The sequence below is a fragment of the Microcebus murinus genome, chromosome 9 (assembly GCF_040939455.1).
Source record: "Microcebus murinus isolate Inina chromosome 9, M.murinus_Inina_mat1.0, whole genome shotgun sequence".
NCBI classification, from domain to species: Eukaryota; Metazoa; Chordata; class Mammalia; order Primates; family Cheirogaleidae; genus Microcebus; species Microcebus murinus.
Window position 1 is genome coordinate 50,468,395 of NC_134112.1, and position 22,912 is coordinate 50,491,306.

At 32.5% G+C, this 22,912-nt stretch overlaps 1 protein-coding gene across 3 annotated transcripts in view; it reads left to right on the top strand.

Moving 5' to 3' along the window:
• SLC25A40 (solute carrier family 25 member 40) overlaps window positions 1-22,912 on the top strand; it is a 44,318-nt gene that overhangs the window by 15,030 nt on the left and 6,376 nt on the right. For 2 of the 3 annotated variants that reach the window (XM_012779560.3, XM_012779561.2), the window contains exons 2-10: window positions 372-440; window positions 2,429-2,549; window positions 5,885-5,944; window positions 7,304-7,410; window positions 11,535-11,602; window positions 13,452-13,576; window positions 14,261-14,434; window positions 18,599-18,708; window positions 21,100-21,181. In XM_012779560.3, the coding sequence (XP_012635014.1) occupies window positions 2,453-2,549; window positions 5,885-5,944; window positions 7,304-7,410; window positions 11,535-11,602; window positions 13,452-13,576; window positions 14,261-14,434; window positions 18,599-18,708; window positions 21,100-21,181 (823 nt within the window). In that variant the 5' untranslated portion in view covers window positions 372-440; window positions 2,429-2,452. The remainder of the gene's footprint in view (window positions 1-371; window positions 441-2,428; window positions 2,550-5,884; window positions 5,945-7,303; window positions 7,411-11,534; window positions 11,603-13,451; window positions 13,577-14,260; window positions 14,435-18,598; window positions 18,709-21,099; window positions 21,182-22,912) is intronic. The other variant, XM_012779563.3, reaches the window with a different exon arrangement.

Below are 22,912 nucleotides of genomic sequence, written 5' to 3' on the forward strand. Positions count from 1 at the left end.
TTTAGATTAAGATTAAAGCCACCCCCCCCCCAAAAAAAAATTCATAGATGATGCTGGACCTTTAATTTTATGTTATAAAATCGAGTTATTCTATCAATGATGCTAAAGTTGATCACTATTCAGGTTCTGGAGTTGTTTGTTTGTTTGTTTGTTTGTTTGTTTGTTTACAAAGTAGAATATATTAACTAGGATAACATGAAGTTTTTGTGAAAATGCTTTCATAACTCTACTGCTTGCATTTGTGGAGTACTCTTTATAGCTCTCAAAGCACTTAGTAGAAGCTGTTAAATAAATATTTGTTAATATATGTTTTGGTGTTTTCATGTACCCCTGTGTGAAAAGATACAATTACTTTACTTTTTTAATTATAGGTTTTCGGCTACTGATGTTACAAATAATAAAATATTGGATCATAGAGTTGAAGAAAAGGCATAAGCCAGGTAGGTAGATAATAAAAATCTAAAGAAATAATAAAGCTATCATTTATTTTTATAGGACATTATTGATACAATTGACAAAATTGGAATGTGAACCGTAGAGTACTGTATCAAAATTAAGTCTCTTGAATTTGATGCCGCGTTTCCCCAAAAATAAGACAGGGTCTTATATTTATTTTTCCTCAAGACACCCTAGGGCATATTTTCAGGGGATGTGTTATTTTTTTTAAGTACGGTACAACAATCTACATTTATTCAAATATAGGTAAGTCATCATCTTCTGGAACATCATCATAACTCTCCAAACCCTGAATTCCATCCTGAATTTCTTGCAACTCAATTTCGTTTAGAACCATTGGCCCCAATCTCTCATGTCAAACAATAGAGCTCTTATGGGGCAGATGAGAAGGCCTGCTTGTCTTCTTTACCCCTCGACGAAATGCATGAGTTGTGCAGATATGCTGCATAGCCACGCCCATCACTAGGTCTTATTTTCGGGGTAGGGTTTATATTGCGCAAATGCTTAGAAATCCTGCTAGGGGTTATTTTATGGGTAGGTCCTATTTTCAGGGAAACACAGTAATTGTACTGTGATTATATAAGAGAATATTCTGAAGTGTTTAAGGTGAAGAAGAATGTTGCATGCAACCACTTTCAAATGATTCCGAAAAAATAAATCGGCCCCCCTCAGTGGCTCAAGCCTGTAATCCCAGCTTTTTGGGAGGCTAGGGTAGGAGGATGGCTTGAGGCCAGGAGTTTGAGACCAGAGCAACATAGCAAGATCCTGTCTCTACAAAAAATGAATTTAAAAAATTAGCCGGAAATGGTGGTGTACACCTGTAGTTCTGACTGAGGACTTACAGGGAGGCTGAGGCAGGAGGATCACTTGAGCCCAGTAGTTTGCAGTTACAGTGAGCTAGGATCATGCCACTGTACTCCATACTACAAGACAGAGCAAGACCTTGTCTCAAAAAAAAAAGGAAGGGAGGGAATGAGGGAGGGAAATGATACATAATATGAGAAAGAGTTTGGTGAAGTTGTGATCAGTAGGAACTCATATATTGCCAATGAAAGTATAAATTGGTCCAGCCTTTCTGGAAAAAGCATTTTGGCAATTTGTATCAAGTTTTGAAATAGTTTAGCCCTGCAATCTTACTTTCTTTTCTAGAGTAAGTGTAGGAAGATCACAAAAAGATGTATATATAAGGATATTATACCTGAATAACTTATAACTGAGAAATAGGCAACAACCTAGTATCTAACAATATGAGACCAATTAAATATAATTAAATATTGTACAAGAATTAATATGTAAATACATATTTATTGACACAATGTAATATATTATTAAATGTTAAAGCAGTCTGCTAAAGAAGCATGAGTAGTATTAATATTAACCTGTTTTTAAATTTCCAAAAAGGGTGCACATACACAGTACATGAATGTACCTAGGTGTTTGACTAATATACAGTATTTATTAGTAGTTAGATGTAATCTGTGTGTATATACACATATATGTGTATATGTACATAGACATTTGGAAAGATGACACCCATATGTTGCTAGCGATTATTTTTAATGGTGATTAATAAGTGATTTTTACACTTTTTTTATTTGTTAAAAAAAAGAGTATATGTTGCTTTTCTCATCAAATTTTATAAGATAATAACTCTTATTAAGGTTATGTGCTTTTATTTCATTTTTATACCTATGCAACAACTCCAGGGATGTAATAAAAATAGTGCTATATTCAATAATACTCTGTACTAGATTGAAGAAGATTTCTGAGTAGTGTTCATGAGGCTAAATTCATAGATTCTGTGACTTGGTCCACTGCTTTCATTCTGTTACATGATCAGAATCTGTTTCTACATCTTTCTTAACTGTGTGAGCAGCATCACACCTGCTCACACAGCTTAGCTGAAGTATGTTACCATTTTTGGAAGATCAGAGAGCATGTTATAATTTTATATTTTGCTTTTCTTTAACAGATTTTTCTTCAATTAGTTAAAAATATGGAATCTGAAACAGAGGGAATACCGATTATCAAAGTCACACCTCTTCAACAAATGTTTGCCTCTTGTACTGGAGCTATACTGACATCACTAATGAGTAAGATTATGTTGCCAGCATGGATTATATAATTTGGAATGAATCAGTGATTCCATTTCAGTTTTATTGTCGGTGAAATAATGAAATGATAATATTACCATTTATCCTTAATGATTGCTAATATTCCTTCATCATTATGATATGAAAAAAAAACCTTGGACAGAGATTCAAGAAACTTGAATTTTAGTCCTTGCTTTGCCATTCTCAGGGTGAAAACACTTAGAGACAATACCTAACATTTCTCTGAACTTCATTTTTCATCAGTAAAATTATGGACTTAGACTGGGAGTTTTTTGAGGTCTTTATCATCATTAAACTTTTGACTCTATTTTCCTTTTTTATAATAGAAAGCGAGAAGATGAAAAAAATGAATGAATGATATAGAATTTGAACAATTTATGGTAGCAACAAATACAAATATTCTTTACATTAACAGCAAATTTCTTAAATTGGTCTGGATCACATTTTTCTCTTTGTTATAGTCATTTTCTTATACACATAGCCAAATGACATAGATGATGTTTAGCATTTTAATGATTTTAAGTTAGCTGGTTTATTTACTTTTTTCTTTTTTTTAAAAAATTTAGTTTTTATTTCAAAGTATTAAGGTGGTACAAATATTTTTGTTACATGGATAGCTTTTGTTATACTTGAGTCAGATCTATTAGTGTGCACATCACCTGAATAGTGTTCGTTGTACCCCTTAGGTAGCTTTTTGCCCCTCCTCTCCTCCCCCTACCCCCTGCTTGATTTCCAATGACTTTTACTTCCCTCTTTGAACATGCGTGCCCATCTGTTTGTTCCAATTTATTAGAGAGTACATATGATGTTTGCTTTTCCATTCTTTAGATACTTCACTTAGTATAATGGTTTCTAGTTCCATCCAAATTGCTGCAAAAGACATTAATTCATTTTTTATGGCTGAGTAGTCTACTCCATGGTATACATATACCACATTTTGTCTTTTTGATAAAAATGACTTCTTTTCTTTGGAAAGATACCCAGTAGTGGGGTTGGTGGATTGAATGCTAGGTCTACTTTTAGTTCTTTGAGAAATCTCCATACTGTTTTCCATAGAGGTAGTACTAATTTGCAGTCCTACCAATAATGTATAAGCATTTCTTTCTCTCTGCATCCACAATAGCATCTCTCGTTTTTGGACTTTTTAATAAAAGCCATTCAAACATGGGTAAGGTGATATCTCATTGTGATTTTAATTTGCATTTCCCTGATGATTAGTGATGTTCAGAATTTTTGCATGTTTGTTAGGCATTTGTCTTTCCTTTTTTGGAAAAGCTGCTGTTTATGTCTTTTGCCCACTTTTTAATAGGCTTGTTTTTTACTGGCTGTTTGTTTGAGTTCTTTGTAGATTCTGGTTATTAGCCTTTATTGGATGTATAGTTTGTGAATATTATCTCACATTCTATAGGTTATCTGTTTTCTCTGATTATTTTCTTTGCTGTGCAGAAGACTTTTAATTTAATTAAGTCCCATTTATTTATTTTTGTTGTTGCTATAATTGCCATTGGGGTCTTAGTCATAAATTCTTTGCCTATGCCGATATCTAGAAGTGTTTTTCCTACATTTTCTTCCATAATTTTTATAGTTTCATGCCTTACGTTAAGTCTTTTATCCATCTTGAATTAATTTTTGTGAGTGGTTAGAGATAAGGGTTTTAATTCATTCTTCTGCATGTATCTATCCAATTTTCCCAGCACCGTTTATTGAATAGGGCTTCTTTTCCCCAGTGTTATGTTGTTGTCTTCTTTGTCAAAGATCAATTAACTATAGGTAGATGGTTTTATATCTGGGTTCTCTGTCCTGCTCCATTGGTCTATGTCACTATGTCACTATTGTAGTATATTTGGAGTCTGGTAATGTAATACCTCCAGATTTGTTTTTTTTGCTAAGATTGCTTTGGTTATTCAGGCTCTTTTCTGGTTCCAAATGAAGTGTAGAATTATTTTTTCTAGATCTATGAAATATGTTGGCATTTTGATAGGGATTGCGTTGAATCTGTAAATCGCTTTGGGTAGTATGGACATTTTAACAATGTTGATGCTACTGATCCATGAGAATATGTTTTTCCATTTGTGTCATCTGTGATTTCTTTCCTCAAGTGTTTGGTAGTTCTCCTTTTAGAGATCTTTCACGTCCTTGGTTAAGTATATTCCTAGGTATTTTGTTTTCTTTGTAGCTATTGTGAATGATATTGAGTCTTTGATTTGACTCTCATCTTGACTGTTATTGGTATAATATATAGAAATGCTACTGCTTTGTGTACATTGATTTTGTAACCTGAAACTTTCTTAAATTTATTTATCAATTCCAGGTATCTCTTGGGGAGTCTTTAGAGTTTTCTAGATACAAGATCATATTGTCATTGAAAAGTAATACCCCTCTTTCTGGATGTAGATACCCCTTATTTCTTTCTCTTGCCTGATTGCTCTGGCTAGGACTTCCAGCACTATGTTAAATAGAAGTGGTGACAGTGGGCACCCTTATCCTATTCCAGTTTTGAGTGGGAATGCTTTCAGCTTTTCCCCATGCAGTGTGATGTTGTCTTTGGTTTGTCATATATGGCTTTCATAATTTTGAGATACATTAGGTTGGCTAGTTTATTTAAATAAGATAAATGATTAGAACAAAGTAATTACTTATGATATAGTATTTTCAGGTCAGAATTTAGTGTGGATAAGGCCTTAGAGATCATTTAATGTGACTGTCCTCATTCTCAGATGAGCAAAAGTTTTCTTAGAACCATTATTTGGCACTTTCTACTACTAGGATAAGATATAGCATACATATTAAAACCACTTTCCTTCACTCTATTGTTCCAAAGGGAATAACACAATCTGGTGCTAAAGATGATTTGTGGCCAGCTTACTCAAATTTTTACTACCTGTAGCTCCTATTTGATACATGTAGATTTATCAGATTAGTGAGGCTAATCATTTGATTATCAATTACTTGTAATACAAAGTTATTCTCAAATATTTCAATAGACTTTGGAACTTTCTATTCCTCACCTTAGAGAACAATTTCCTGATAAATATTAGTAGTTTTAATTTTAATACTAATGGAATTGTATTTGTAAAAATATTATAAGTGACAATTTCGTACCCATGAGAAGTAATTATAGTGTGTCTTTCACTGAAACTCTTTAAAGCAAATTCAAGGGCAAAAAATTAGAATGTTACATTCAAGACTACTTTAACATAGCCAATTTTAATTCCATGAGGAAAAATATGAATAGATGCATTTTGTGTTTTTCAGCAAATGTCTATACAGTTTATAGGTATCACTTGCTAATTGAAACTTATGTATATTCATAGTGACACCTATGGATGTTGTTAAAATTCGACTCCAAGCCCAAAACAACCCATTCCCCAAAGGTATGTACACTAGTTATCCTGAAAATGTTATGTTAGATTTTTAAATGTTACTGCATTCATTTTTGTTTGAATATTACTCATTTTGTTAATTTATTAAAATTGATGCCTCTTTGTCCTCATGCAGAAACATTTTTTCTGTATTTAGTTGTACATGATGAAGTATAGGCAGAAAACATATATATATAACACTTTTATGGACCTACTAATTAAAACAGGATGATTATATATTTGGATATATGTCTCATAGGTAAGAACAAAATTATACTTTTTAGGGACCTTAGAATCTTACTTCCTTTGCCCAAGAGCCATGCCTGTCCGAGAGCATCCGTGATAACCATCCAACTATTGCTTGAATACAGTGATTGGAAATTTATTATTTTATCAGATGGCTTGTTTAATTGCTAAATAGTAGTTTATGTGGAATTTGAGATAAGTAATTATATATTTGTATAAGAGGGGCAAAAATAGCCATTCCTGAGTCAGTCTTTTATAGCTTTATAAAGATAATGGCATTTCAAACATATTTACATAGTAGGAAATAGACTGTTTAGACTGTGAAAAAATTGGCTCAGATATAAATGCCACCCTATTAAATGCATGGCATTGAAATGAAATGAACAGCAGTGTCATTTGAGATGAATTAAAGGAGAAATGGATTATAGGAAGAGACTAAAAGGTACACATTAAAGAAAGCCTTAAAAGCAGAAGGAGACACTCAGACACATATGTATTATGAAACTCACAGTATTATATACTGTCAAACTGACATAATAATTTTTGGCAGCAAGAATGAGGCCAATAAATAGGAAAGAGTTTATTGGAAGAAGTTGTACTAAATTAGGTAGGAGCTGACAAATGGCTAGAATGAGTAGTACAAATACAGAGAAAGGGACAAAACATAGCATTATTTATATTGATAAGAACTTTTCTTTTCGTAATGTATTTTTGTCTGAATTTCCCTTCCAGACCACAAAGTTTTCTTCTAGACAAATAGAGAAGACATGCACCCAGTATTCTCTTTTCCGAACAGATTTTCTTCCTTTCTCTTCCTTCTTTAGTCTCTCAGATAACCCGAAAGAATTTACTCCTTTGTACATTTTTTTCTTTTAACAGTTCTTAAAACATAATATCTATTAATGTATTCCATTAGTTTTCACAACTGTGAGTTTAGAGTCCATTGCCATAAAATGAAGCAAATTATGTATATTTCATCCTAAAAAGTAGAAATGGTTATTTATCTTTTTTGTGGTTATTTCTCTTTTCATATATTTTAGTCCCTGATCAATTTAAATTTGTTCATCTGTAAAAATAATACAATTGGGTGAATTAATTATTGGCCACTGGAATCTTCTTTGTTAGGAAAATGTTTTGTATATAGTAATGGACTCATGGATCATCTATGTGTCTGTGAAGAGGAAGCCAACAAAGTATGGTATAAGAAGCCAGGAAATTTCCGAGGAACATTGGTAAGAAGATTATATTACTTAGACTCTCAGTATATTTTCTATTTTTATATGTAATCTTATATATGAAAGATTTTCTAATTGCAATAGAGTAAAAAAAATCAGAGCAGGAAAAGAAAAGTACTACTTTTCTTTTTAACTTTTTGTTAACTTTCTTTTCATTGGTTCATGTTTTTCATGTAAAAAAGGAGGGAATAACTTTTTTTAATCTAAACTTTTTTTCTGAGATAATTGTAGATTACATGTAATTTTAAGAAAAATACACAGTTTCATGTAGGCTTTTCCCAGTTTATCCCAGTGACAACATCTTACAAAACTGATACAATTAAAATTAAGAATAATTCCATTACCACAAGGATCCTTCCTGTTTTCCTTATAGAGCCATACCCTTTTCCCTTGTGCTCTCACCCACTCCTTAACCCTTGGCAACTACTGATCTGTTCTCCATTTATATAATTTTGTCATTTAAAAAATGTTATATGAACGGAATCTGAACATATATAGCCTTTTGGGGTTGTCATTCTTTACTTAGCATAATTATCTGGTGATTCATCCAGGTTGCATGAATATCCATGATTTGTTCTTTTTTTATTGCTCATGGTATGGTTTCTTTCATGTTATGGTTGTACCACAGTTTGTTTTTAGGATTCTTTCCAGTTTGGGGTTATGAATGAAGCTGCTATAAACTTTCACTTATAGTTTTTTGTGTGAAAGTAAGTCTTCATTCCTCTGGTAAAAATGCCTTAGGAGTACAGTTGCTGAGTCATATGATCATTGCATGTTTATAGCTTAAGAAACTGCCAACCTGTCTTTTAGACTGGCTCTACCATTTTACATTCCCATTAGCAAAATATTAGTAACTCAGTTTCTCCACATCTTTACTAACATTTGGTGGTGTCACTGTTTTTATTGTGACAATTATAATGTGTAGAGATATCTCATGGTTTTAATTTGCATTTCCTGGTGGCTAATGATGTTACACATCTTTTCATATGCTTATTTGCTATCAGTATATCCTCTTCAGTGAAATGGCTGTTCATGTCTTTTGACCAGTTTTTTGTTTGTTTGTTTTTATTTTTGCTTTTGTTTTTTCGAGACAGGGTCTTGCTCTGTTGCTGGGGCTAGAGTGCAGTGGTATCATTGTAGCTCACTGCAGCCTCAAACTCCTAGGCTCAAGCCATCCTCCTACCTTGGCTTCTCAAAGTGCTGGGATTACAGGCGTGAGCCATCATGCCTGGACTTCTTTGCTCATTTTCTAATTAAATGTTTTAAATTTTTGCTGTTGAGTTTTTAGAGTTCTTTATATATTTCAGATACTATTGGTTTGTTGAATATGTGGTTTGCAAATTTTTTTCCCTGCTCTCTATCTTGTCTTTTCATCCTTTAGTGTTCTTTTATGGGGTAGAAGTTTTTAATTTTGATGAAATGCAGTTATCAGTTTCCTTTTGTAGATCATGCCTTTGTTATCCAGTCTAAAAACTCTTAGACCCTAAAGATTTTTTTCCTGAAAGTTTTATGTTACATTTAAGTCTTTGATCCATTTTGAGTTATTTTTATATAAGGCATGAGACTGAGTCTAAGATAGGTCTGTCATTGTTGCTGCCTGTGGATGTCCACTTGGATTTGTTGAAGAGGCTACCTTTCCTCCATTAAGTTGCTTTTTGCATTTTTGTCAAAAATTAGTTGGACATTTTGGGTGAATCTATTTCAGGGTTCTCTATTTGGTTTCATTTATCTTTTGTCTGTTGCTTGATTGATACCGCACAGTCTTAATTACTGTAAGTAATTAATTACTTAATTCTTAAAATCAGGTAGACTAATTTTCCCATTTTATTCTTATATTTCTTTTTCAAAGTTGTTTTAACTATTCTCAGAGTTCCTTTGTCTTTCCAGACAAATTTTAGAATAATCTTCATATCTACAAAAAAATATTGCTATGTTTTGTATAGGAATTACATTAAACCTGTATATTAATTTGGGAAAAATGACATCTTTGCTGTAAGTTTTGAGTCTTCCAGTCCACTTTTAATCTGTCTGTATCATTATAATTGAAGCAAATTTCTTATAGGCAGCATATAATTTAAATCTAGTCTATCAGTTTTCATCTTTTGATATACTTATTAGATTTACTATATTAATGCAGTAATAGATATGTTAGGTTTTAAACCTACCATTTTACTTTTTATTTTCTCATTATTCTGTTTTCTACTTCTGGTTTATTTTTCCTGCCTTCCTCTGTGTTATTTGAACAATTTTTAGAATTCCATTTTGATCTGCAGTGTTTTTTTGTGTATATTTCTTATGAGGCTGAGGCTTTCTAATTTTTCACTTCTTTCAAGCATGCTTGTAAATGATTATTCAATGATTTTTACATTGGTTGCTTTAAAATCTTTGTCAGATAATTCTATCATCTCTTATCTCAGCAGTAGCATCTATTTATTTTCTATCTTCATTCAGTTTGACATTTTCTGGTTCTTAGAATGAGTGATTTTCAGTTGAACTTCAGATATTTTAAGGATTCTTTCATTAACTTTTTAACCTCACTTAACCATTCTATTTTAACTGGCTTTTTCTGACACTGCTACCACAGGAAGAGGGATGCTTCCTTGTGACTGCTGGATAGAGCTAGAAGTCCAGGTTTCCTAGTCAGCCTCCATTGACACACAATGTGAGGGAAGACCTCTTTTACTGAGGAGCAGGGATGAGAGTTCTGGCTCTGCACATGGTTTCTACTGACCATGTAGTGGGGTGGCTTCCTTACTGTTGAGTGATGTCAAAAGTCCTGACTCTTCAGTACTATTCCTCTAACACCACCCTTACCAGGAGTAGGGTGGGGGGACTAATTGCTGACCTGATAGGGATAAATGTCTTGGTTCTCTACTGACCTTCTGTGATACTACCCCAACAAAGGTATCATAGTGCCTCATTACAGCCTTACAAGGGTAGCAGTCTAGACTACCTACTTGACCTTTGCTGGTATGCGTCTGGGTGGTGCTGTGGGTTTTTCTTTAGTATTTGGTTAGAGTAGAGTGGTTGTTGTCTAAAAGTTTTCTGTCTACATGAGGTTCCCCTTTCCTGGGAAAACATGCAGTTATTTGTGATTGGTTTCTTTTACTTAGCACATTGTTTTAAGATTCATCCATGTTGTAGCATGTATCAGGTTTTCTTTTGCCAAGTAATATTCCATTATATAAATATATCATATTCATTCATCAGTTGATAGACATCTGGGTTATTTCTATATTTTGGAATAATTAATGCTGCTATGAACATTTAAGCTTTTGTGTGAACATGTGTTTTAATTTTCTTGGATATAATTTTGTGTGAACATGTGTTTTAATTTCTCTTGGATATATACCTGGAGTTTGAATGACTAGGTCATATGGTAACTATGTTTAATCTTTTGAGAAATTGCCAGACTGTTTACCAAAGTGGCAACACCATTTTACATTTCCACCAACAATATGTAAAGGTTCCGGTTTCTCCACAATCTCACCAGTATTTGTTATTGTTAGCTTATCTAATGGGTATGAAGTGATATCTCATTGTGGTTTTGCTTTGCATTTCCATAATTATCAGTGATGTTGAACATTTTTTCCTGTGCTTATTGGCTATTTGTATGTCTTTGGAGAAATATCTATTCAATCCTTTGTCAATTTTTAATATTTTTGTCTTTTTATTATTAAATTGTAAGAGTTTGTCTATTAATAGAAGACTTCTCTTCAGTTGCTTTTGGTTCCTTTCTAAAGATTTCAGATAGTGGGCTTTAATAATATTTTCTCTGATTTCATAGTTGATCAGGAGAGTTTAACCAATTCTCTGCCATTGCTCTACTTCCTTTTTAATAATAGTATTTCAAATGTTTTGTTTCTCAGCCCGAAGTAGAACAATCCAGAGCTAAGTAATAAAGACTTTATTCTGTAAGAAGTTAATATTATCCAGAAATGTATTATTTTATTTGTGTTAAAATTCCCTTTTTTAAAAGAATGGACATACATAAATCCAAGAAGCTCATTTTTTAGAAATAAATGCTTAAAAGTATAAAATTACCAATCAGTTATCACTATAAATGTTTGTGTATCAGGTTTAGGGATATATTTTGATTATTTTTTAAATTACAATTTTAGGATGCCTTTTTAAAAATTGTTCGAAATGAGGGCATTAAATCCCTGTGGAGTGGTCTTCCTCCTACCCTGTAAGTTGAAATTTAATATTTCTCCTATTAAAAGATGTTTGTTGTTTTATCTCATAATCAGCATGGTTTGACAAAGTCTTGCATTTTTAATATTAGAACTCCTTCATTTTCTGAAGCATTGTTTTGTGAATCTCACAACCACCCACCATTTGATGATGTGATAGAAGGAGTCAGAGGACCTAAAGAGGTTATATACTCATAGATATGGTTTATTACAGCAAAAGGATATAAAGCCCAATGGTAAGGTAAAAAGACACACCGGGAGTTGACCAGACATAGGTTTCCAAAGTTTTCCCCTCATGGTATCACATAGGACCTGCTTTATTCTGCTGGCAATGAACTGCAGAGTGTGCCAAGTGTTTCTGCCATGGGAAATGCTTTGAAACTCAAAGGAGTTTCCAAGTGTAGGACTTTTTTATTGGGCATTCATTGTTATATAAATACATTCTGTTTTTGAGACCAGCTATGATTGACAAAATTTTAGACCCCATAGGAGAGCAGATATTTACCATAAATCACATTGCTCGAACAAATCAATGTAGAGCAGTTGATTTGGTGCTTCAGACATACAAAAAAACCTTATCATAGGGAACATTACAAGAGCTAAATTCCCATGAATTGTCCAAAGGTCAGGTGTGCAAACAGGCCCTTCTGGTGATTTGATGAGTTGAGCAACCAAGCCAGCTGTGTTAAGTCTTTGCTACACAAGCATATAGTAATTTTTTTCATTTTCATAGATTAAATATTTGATGTTTATTTGACTTTTTATTTTACTAAAACAGTAAGATATATTGTAATATGTATACTTTCCCTTCTCCAGATAATTTTAATTTTCTATTAACTAGTGATTTTATGAATTAATATGATAAACTGTAAAGGTCATATGTAAAACTCTTAAATATTAATTTCTAATAATAATTTGTTTTTCTTAGCCTCATTTGTTTCTAAGAACTTATCCTTTTTATAGTAGGCAATAAAAAGGTATAAAATAGGCAATTGGAGGAAATTCATCAATTTGGGGGCAAATATTTTAAACATTGGCTACAATTATAAAGTTAGTATTAGGTCCAAGACTACCAATCAGTCCTGCTCCTAAAATGTCCACATCAAACTTCATTATATAGAACATTAGGCATTCTAAAGAATGGTCTTTGAATGTCCTATAGTTAGGGCGTAAACAGACTACTTTCTTATTGCATTAATATTTATGACATGACAGTGCCTACAACTTTTAATTTAATTAATAATCCTTTTGATACTTTCCTTTAAAAGAATATGTCATTAGAATTCTTTCGAAACTAGTGTATATAACTCTGGTGATGTTATTTGTATTTCCAGTTATAAGCAGGTGTGCTATGTGAGCAATAGGGCCACACAGTTCAATAATGTTTTATAGTTGTTCGTGTACTCTTTATTTAAGTGATTCTCATGTTGTGGTAAATATAATTAGGAAAGAAGATCTGGGAGACCAGAAACAGGACAAGTCAAGGAGATGGAGAAGTGTCCTACTTTGTCTTTTTCTATTTATTTCCTGAGCATGTGATTTTTATGTGATCTAAGTTTGATGTTATATAGCTTTTATTTAATGCTATATACTGTAACTGTTTTCACAACCAGAATGTAAACTTTTGGAGGACGATGCCTATTTTATATCTTTTTATTGTCTACTAAGTTAAGCACTAATTAATTTTCAAATAAGAGAAAAATTGATCTCATAGGCTGATTTGTTGTGGTTTTTAACTTATATAAAATATAAGGTTTTTTAAACTTATATTTGAATTTAATTTGCTTATGTTTGAGACCTTTTGATAATTTTGAACACATTTTTTTTGTATGTGTTTCTGACCAGAGTGATGGCAGTTCCTGCCACAGTTATTTATTTTACTTGCTATGATCAATTAACTGCTCTTCTGAGATCTAAATTAGGAGAAAATGAAACCCGCATACCAATTGTTGCTGGAATTGTAGCCAGATGTAAGTAATAAATCTTTATTTTCATTTTGATTTAGTTTAGAGCTTCTGTTTAAATTTGTATAATGTATGCAGTATTGGTAAGATATATTTTGCATTATAGTTTACTATATGTACTAATATGTTAATATCTATACTCCAGAAGTCACATGGTATTGTGATTGCCATCAGAAGGAGATGGGACCAGCCTATCTTGGTCAAATCTTGGACAGAGTTTTTAGAATGATTCACTTGGACTTCCAAGGTGTCATTTGGGATCATACATGGTTCAGGCCAAAGTCCTGAATCATTTTACTTATGAGCAGGATTTAGAGTATTATCAGAAGTAAATTTGCCTCTATGCAGAAGAATGTTTTTCTTGGTGAATAGGAATGAGGTTTATTAGAGCAGTAACTGGAATGAGTTTTTGTATAGTTCTAATTTATTATAACGTTTCTGGAACTGCTCTTGAAAGAGTTGAAACCAGAAAAAATAGGATATATGAAAATAGATTTTTAAGAAATACCATTATGAAGGGAAAAAAATCTGTGCAAATATGTTGACATCATTAAATATTTGATTTTAAGGTTTTCAGACATTTTAGAATAAAAGTTTAAAAATTCATAAAGTACATGTAATATTAATTTTTGCATCTGTGCTTACATAGTTCATGACTTTGTTTTTGTTGTATTTGCTTATTTGTATTAGTTGGTGCAGTTACTGTGATAAGTCCATTAGAATTGATTAGAACCAAGATGCAATCTAAGAAATTTTCTTACAAGGAACTGCATCAGTTTGTCAGCAAGAAAGTGTCTGAAGATGGTTGGATTTCCCTTTGGAGGGGCTGGGCTCCTACTGTTCTAAGAGATGTACCTTTCTCAGGTAGGATTTAGCCTATTAGTATCAACTAAATTTTAGGTAGCTTTATATTATTCATATATTAATTTAACTAGATTTTAAACTCTTTACAGTTAAAAGATGTAAGTTATCTTCTGTAGTGTTCATAAACTTCTAGTACAAGAGTTATTGAGTTCTGAGATCTTTACAAGCCTTTATTGAATGAATAGTTTTTATTAATACTTCAGACCCAGTTTTCTTTTTTCCATGTGTTTTAATTTTCTTTTAAACATTGATTGATGGGTATTCATATTCAGAGAATGCAAACTATCTTTAACATTATTCTAAATAAGTCATTTAACATTCTAAATAATTGTAAGTAAACTATTTCAAATAAAAATCTTATAAAATCCATTTAAGACCACTTTTGAATTATATGGACTCTTGCTTTTTCAATTATTAAAAACCATTTGAAAGACTTATAAATCAAGTAGGTGATTGTCCTTATCTTTGAATTATAAAAAGAGAGAAAACCATGAAAAGTGCAAATCTAATAATAATTTGCAAAATGTGTATGCTTTAGTGATATTTCTCTTGTGGATCATAGAAATTTCCATTTAAGACCTGAAAGAAATACTTAATGAGAACCCTTGTATTAATGTTCCTGTTTATTTTTTTTACTTTTCTTAATCTTTTTTTTGTGCTTTATTATCCATGTCTCTATGCATCTTTCCCTTTCCATAGTACTTTTTGCCAACCTTTTGTGTTCATTTATGCTGTTTAGAAAGATTGATTTATAGGTATACCCCACCTTCAACTTTTGGTAGCTATTTTAAAAGTTCTATTTTAAAAAAATACATGTGTTCTAAATCTTTGTAGCTGGTGCAATTGCAGTTGATTTTCATCTATTATATCCAGCTACCTTTTAAAATTCTGTTCTAATTTTAATTTTGTTTTTGGTTTTGTATATATACAATAATATGTAAATTATAACTATTTTGTGTCACCATTTTTAACCATCATACCTTTTCTTTGTGTCTTGCTGCTGAATACAGTTTTGAATATTAGTTACAATAGTTAGCATCTCTATCGTTTTCCTCATTTAAAAGGAAATAATTCTGTTGTTTCACCATTATTTATGATGCATGTTCTTTATCTTTTTTTTTTTTTTGTAAATGAGTCCTATTGTATTTGGTTAATATGCCATCAGATTAAAAACTCAGGTTCTCTCTAGGATATTTTTAGAGGATATTATTTATGCTGATAATTTTTTTTAATTTTAATTTTATTTTAGCATATTATGGGGGTACAAGTGTTAAGGTTACTTATATTGCCCATGCCCCCCCCCTCGAGTAAGAGCTTCAAGCATGTCCATCCCCCAAACGTTGCACATCTTACTCATTCTGGTTGTATATACCTGTCCCTTCCTCCCCCCTCCCACCCTCCCGACACCCAATAAATGTTACTCCTATATATACACTTAGGTGTTGATCCGTTAATACCAATTTGCTGGTGAGTACATGTGGTGCTGGTTTTTCCATTCTTGAGATACTTCACTTAGTAGAATGGGTTCCAGCTGTATCCAGGAATATACAAGAGGTGCTATATCACCGTTGTTTCTTAAAGCTGAGTAGTACTCCATGGTATACATATACCACATTTTATTAATCCACTTATGAATTGATGGGCACTTGGGTTGTTTCCATAGCTTTGCAATTGTGAATTGTGCTGCTGTAAACATTTGAGTGCAGGTGTCTTTTTCATAAAGTGACTTTTGATCTTTTGGGTAGATGCTCAGTAGTGGAATTGTTGGATCAAATGGTAGATCTACTTGTATCACTTTGAGAGGTATCTCCATATTGCTTTCCGCAGAGGTCGAACAGGTTTGCAGTCCCACCAGCAGTGTAGGAGTGTTCCTCTCTGTCCACATCCATGCCAGCATTTGTTGTTTGGGGACTTTTTGATAAAGGCCATTCTCACTGGAGTTAAGTGATATCTCATTGTGGTTTTGATTTGCATTTCCCTGATGATTAGAGATGTTGAACATTTTTCATATGTTTGTTGGCCATTATTCTGTCTTCTTTTGAGAAGTTTCTATTCATGTCCTTTGCCCATTTTTTGATAGGGTTGTTTGATTTTTTTCTTGCTGATTTTCCTGAGTTCTAAATAGATTCTAGTTATCAGCCCCTTATCAGATGTGTAGGATGCAAAAATTTTCTCCCATTCTGTGGGTTGTCTGTTTGCTCTCTTGACAGTTTCTTTGGCTGTGCAGAGGCTTTTTAATATGATCAGATCCCATTTGTTTATTTTTGTTGCTGTTGTGATTGCCTTTGGGGTCTTCTTCATAAATTCTTTGCCTAGGCCAATGACCTTGCAGGTTAGATGTGTTTCCTGAAGGCAGTAGATACTTGGCTTGTGTTTTTTTATTCATTCAGCAAGCCTATGTCTCTTGAGTGGGGAGTTCAAGCCATTCACATTTATTGAGATAACTGATAGATGAGGAAGATTTCAGTTCATTATGTTGGGTTGAACTTTGTTGCTTTGTTTTCTCTCTTGAGCCATTATAGTGTCTGGGCTTTGATCTTTAGCTTTGAGTAGATTTACATTCCTGAGTGTTTATTGTGCTTATCTGTGAGTAACACTGTTTTGAGTACTTCTTGAAGGGCTGGTCTTGTTTTGGTGAATTCCCTCAGTCTTTGCTTATCTGAGAATGTCTTGATTTCTCCTTCATATACAAAACTTAGTTTTGCAGGGAATAAGATTCTAGGCTGGGCATTGTTCTGTTGTGAGAATGAGGGCCTAGTCTCTCCTTGCTTGTAAAGTTTCAGTAGAGAAGTCTGGTGTTATTCGAATTGGCTTTCCCTTGTATGTTACTTGCTTCTTTCGTCTTACAGCTCTTAGAAGGGCCTCTTTAGTTGATACTTTGGTCAGTCTGATGACTGCATGTCGTGCCGTCTTCCTGTTTGCATTGAATCTCCCAGGGGTCCTCTGAGCTTCTTAAACTTGTATATCGAGATTTTGAGCAAGGCCTGGGAAATTTTCCTCTATTATATCTTCAAATAGCTTGTCCAACCTTTGAGTGTTGTCTTCTTCCCCTTCTGGCAACCCTATGACCCTCACATTAGGTTTCTTCACATAACCCCATATCTCTTATAGGCTTTGCTCTTTTCTCTTGTTTCTCTGCCCTATCTCTGTGACTGATTTATTTAATTGGAGGGTGTTATCTTCAAGCTCTGAGATTCTTTCTTCTGTTTGATCTACCCTGTTCTTGAGACTTTCCACTGAATTTTGTAGTTCCCTGAATTGATTCTTCATTTCCAGGAGTTTGGTTAAACTCTACTTCATTGTATCGATTTCTTTAGTGAACTTTTGTTCCAGGTCCTGGAGGCTTTTTGTGGTTTCTTTGTGTTGGTTATTGAGTTGTTTTTGCAGGTCGTTGAATTTTCTTATGATCCACATTCGGAATTCCTCTTCTGTCATTTTGGTTGCCTGATTTTGGTTGGTGTCCATTTCTAAGGGTCTGGTGCTCCTCTTTGGGGGTGTGGTTTCCATTTCGTTCTTCATATTTCCGGAGTTTCTTCTCTGATTTCTTCCCATGTCGATCAGTTGTTGCTTCTTTCCTTTCCATGTTCTTTATCAAGTTAAAGAAGTTTCCTTTTATCCCTAGGTTTCCAAGAAATTTATTTGTTCATTTTAAATAAGAGTGTTGAATTTTATGAAATGCTTTTTCATTATCATTAGATGATTCTATGGTTTAATGAACATGGTATATGACATTTAAAATTTTTATTATATTAAATACCTTTTCATTTCTGAGGTAACCCACCTTAGTCATAGTGTACAATCTTTTATGAAGTACCTATGGCTTCCCTTTGCTTATGATTTTAATTTTTTAGGAATTTTATACCGATGTTCATTAATAGATTGACCTTTACTTTTTTCCTTTCTCCTACTGTCCTTATCAGATTTTGGAATTACAGCGCACTTTACTGATGCTTTTTTTATTTGTTTGTTTATAAGACTGCTAGAATATTACTGAGAATTTCACTTTTTTTTTTTTAAAGAAATTCCACCTAGTGGGTGTCTAAGCAGAAAGCAAGATGTGTCAAAGTTAGGATTTTTCTGTTTCTGTAATATATAACCTCATAAATCTTTAAAGTCCACATTTTATTTCTAAATATGTGTTCATTTCATTCTCTGTTTTTATAGCAATGTACTGGTATAACTATGAAATTTTAAAGAAGTGGTTTTGTGAGAGATCTGGTTTATATGAACCAACATTTATGATCAACTTTACTTCAGGGGCATTGTCTGGTTCTGTAAGTTTATTTTTTTGTTGTTGCTAATATTCCAGAAAAATAATAATTTTCTTACTAAAATAGAAGAGAATATTGTATAGCATTTCACGTATATTGAGATAGCACTTTTGGGCTACACTACTTTAAAAATTTTCTAAGTATTTATCTTCTTTACTATCCTATCTGAAGGAAATTATTAGCCATTAAAATAGTTAAATATACTTTGTGTTTATGTTTTCACATTACAAATACATTGTATCTTTCTGAGAAACTTATGGATTTGTTAGATCATTACAACTATGATAATACTTTAAATAGTGCTTTTTAAAATATTCACAGAATATTTTACAATACATTAGTTCAATAAATGCTAGTTGATCTGATTAGGTAATAATTCATGGAATGTCCTCTCAAATGTATAATTGAATAAAAACAGTTTCATCCTCTGCTGCTAATTTCTTTTTTTTGGAAACATTTTGGCCTAGTAAATACTTTTAAAAAGAAATTGAACAAAAATTACAGTCACAAGGGAGGAATCTGAAATGACCTTTTTGGGTAGTAGAGAGTTCATCTTTTTCCAACCCTACATATCATGGAAAGTCATATAATCATGTAGTGGACTTTATGCAGATTGATATCACCATGACCTTGGCCATAAGCAGTTTTCTTACACCCACATACTTTAAAAGTCAATTTTTGATAAGTTACAGTGAGACACTAACATATTGGAACCACATAAAAACAACCCCCACAATATGTTGAAAAAAAAAAATAAAAAGAGTGAAGGGGCAGGGTGAAATGATAGAGACCTGCAGAAAAATATTGGAATAATAGATCAGAAAACCTAGGCTAAGGAATCGACTGCAATTGATTTAAAAACTCAAATATGAATATTCCCAGGTTTAAGATCTATCAGGATTAATCCTAGTGGATTATAAACCTATTGAAGCAGTTGGTATTGTTGAATTGTGGCTTCAGGAGGTTGTACCATTTTTTAATATGAAGGAAAGTTCTCAATTTTGCTATTTCTACTTAACATAGAAAATTTATTTTCTTTAATGATTTTTTTAAAGATCTAGAAAATGTTGCTGCCTTTGACAATTTTCAAATAAAGATTTGTCTCAGCAATAGAAAAAGCACTGAATGTGACAGTGTCCAGGCATTTAGTTGGAAAACAGAACAGCCTAAACAACCTCATTTTAGAAAGCATCAAAGATGCCTGTATAACACTGTAGCTACTACAATAGTTGATTTTGTCTTACCTGAGATCTTTGAAGATCTTTTCAAGAACTTAAAGCAACAAATTGTTGTGGTGAAATAAAATATAAATTATTTTAAGGGGCATTTATGAAAATATTGGCCAAATACAAGTTGGGAAGCAAAAAAGTAGAGACAAGATTTTACCTTGCATAGGTGTTGTATCAAATATTGTAAGAACATTATTAAAGGAATTTAATTACTGTTTTAAAAAAAAAATAACAAACCTCCCTTAAGGCATTAAGTCATTTTGAGTAAAGGTTGTTTTTTTTTTTTTTTTGAGACAGAGTCTCACTCTGTTGCCCAGCAAGAGTGCTGTGGGGTCAGCCTAGCTCACAGCAACCTCAAACTCCTGGGCTCAAGTGATCCTTCTGCCTCAGCCTCCTGAGTAGCTGCCGGCATGTACCACCATGCCCAGCTAATTTTTTCTATTTTTAGTAGAGATGGGTTCTCAATCTTGCTCAGGCTGATTTCAAATTCCTGACCCCAAGTGATCCGCCCACCTTGGCCTCCCAGAGTGCTAGGATTACAGGCGTGAGCCACTGCACCCGGCAGAGAAAAGGTTTTAAAGATGTGATTTGTGTGTAGTTTTTATCATTCATAGGAAAAAATGTCATTCGTGAATCATTGCAACTATATTTAATATACAAATATATTTTTACAAGTTATATAGAACTAAAAGTTCAAAATCTATTTTCTTTATTTAAGTTTTATTTTTAAAACATTTGCTGGAAAATTTAAATGCCTACTAGATACTTGAGAATTTCTACTTTGACATATGTATTATACCTTCATGTGAAATAAAGGAACAGTGGAACACACAGGAATATCAGAAGTTGTGAATATTCGTATTGGAGTCACAGAGGTCTAGTTGGATTTCTAGATCTGCCATTAGTTAGCTGTATGACCTCAGGAATGTAAGGGAACTTTGCTGAGAAACTTTTGTGAGAAATACATATGCCATATATCTAACTTCTTTAATAAAAATGTTTTCTTTAAATATATATGATTTTATTTTAAACTGCAATATAGTTGTGATTTGCATTAATATCCTTATTAAATACTATGCTAATTAGAAGAATATAAAAAGAAGAATGTAAAAATATTTTAGGAAAAATTAAAAGATTGATTTAAATTAATTTTACTTTCTAATAGTTTGCAGCCGTTGTAACTTTACCATTTGATGTAGTAAAAACACAAAAGCAGACACAACTTTGGACCTATGCAAGTCATAAAAGTAAGTTTAATTAATGTAAAACATTTTTAAGATGCAGTTTTTGTTTTTCTTTCCAGATATTAAGTTAGGAATATCTAAAATAAGGAAAAATTTTAATTTAAGAAATCTTAAAGTCTAATGTTTCTTAACTGCTATCAGTTAAGTCTCATATATGCTATAAAGAAGAATAATCTTTGTCATTCAGAAGCTAAGTTGTTTATTGATAATTTTTCCTATGGTTTGTTTTCACATCTATTTCAAATTTTCATTTTTATTCTCCTTGTAAGTATTCTTTCAGATATACCAAGAAAAATCTGGACAAATCAAGATAAAGGATAGGAAATTACTGGGAAACTTTTTTCTCTTGATGTATTTTCCGTTAATATATGCATATTCTCATTTTGTTTGTTTTTTAGCGTCTTGGTGTGTATTTTCTACCAATTATCTATTTTTTTCCTACCTATTATCTATTTTTTCCTACCTATTATCTAACTATTTTTACTTCTTAGTAAATTATGATTTCTTCTAGAACAAAAGTGTAATCTTATTTACTTCTACTAGATCCCATCTGTCATTTATTCTCTTTATGAAGTGTAGCAAACCCATGGGAAATTATCTGTTGCAATATTGTGTTAAGTAAGCCTATTATAATGTAAATATATTGTTTTAGCCTATGACAATATTTTGCATAAAAAGTAAAAGAGGTATTATAATGTTGAAAGAAACACTGATTACAAACCTCTATAAATGAATCTGATGGATATCGATGACAACCCTGTTTTTGACCTACCAAATACCTAGTCCCTTCTAATATTAGAAGCTAAGGAAATCTGGGAGGTAATCAAAGTATTGTATCAGGGTTCTCCCACTTCCGTTTTAGGTATGAGCCGTGTAGCTGCTTAAGTTCTATCTGTCCTCCTTTGATAGTTTAAAATTATTTTGTTTCATTCTTGCTTCCTTCTATCAAAATTTCTATTTCTTCGGTTAATGGAAATATTTAATATAGTAGGGATATTCTGTTTGGTGTAATTTATCATACATGATTAATGACTATGGCATTGAGGTGATTGTGGTGGTGGTCATGGTGGTGATGAGGGAAAAGATGGGAATCTCTACAAGGTAGATTCTGATGGACACTAAAGTTTGAGAGCCACTTACATTGGTAAATAATCTTTGGAGTCACCTAGGTCCTTATTCAGTATTATCTAAAGCTGAGCATCACCCTGAATAGACTCTCATTTAATGGATCTAAGGTGGGGCTCTAGCTTGTGTATTTTGAAAATGATCCCTATGTGATTGTGATGTACATCTTCATAGAGACTGGCACCAGCAAGCCAACTATCTTCTTTTTTTTTTTTTCAGGATAGCATATGTTTTTATCAGAGCATTTTCACTGCACAATAGGAAAAAAAGAAACTGGCCCTGCTCCAAAAGGGTCTTATATTTCACTATTTCATCATCAACTATTTTCTTTATTAGATTTCAACCTTACCTATCACTGTTTTTCCCTCAAGTGTTTCTTCATTTAAACTTCGAAGGAGAAACCTTAAATAAGACTTGGGTTTTAATTTTCCATGATCGCTTTTTCCTGTTACTTAGCTTCAGCAATGGACCAGTTGTTTAAAGGTTTGGCCAAATATATTTCTACTGCAAACTGCACTTCTAATTTGAGTGATAAACAGCCCCTACTCACTTTCATTATTTGTATTATACATTGTTTATCCCCACCAAAGAAGTAACTCAGCTCTGTTT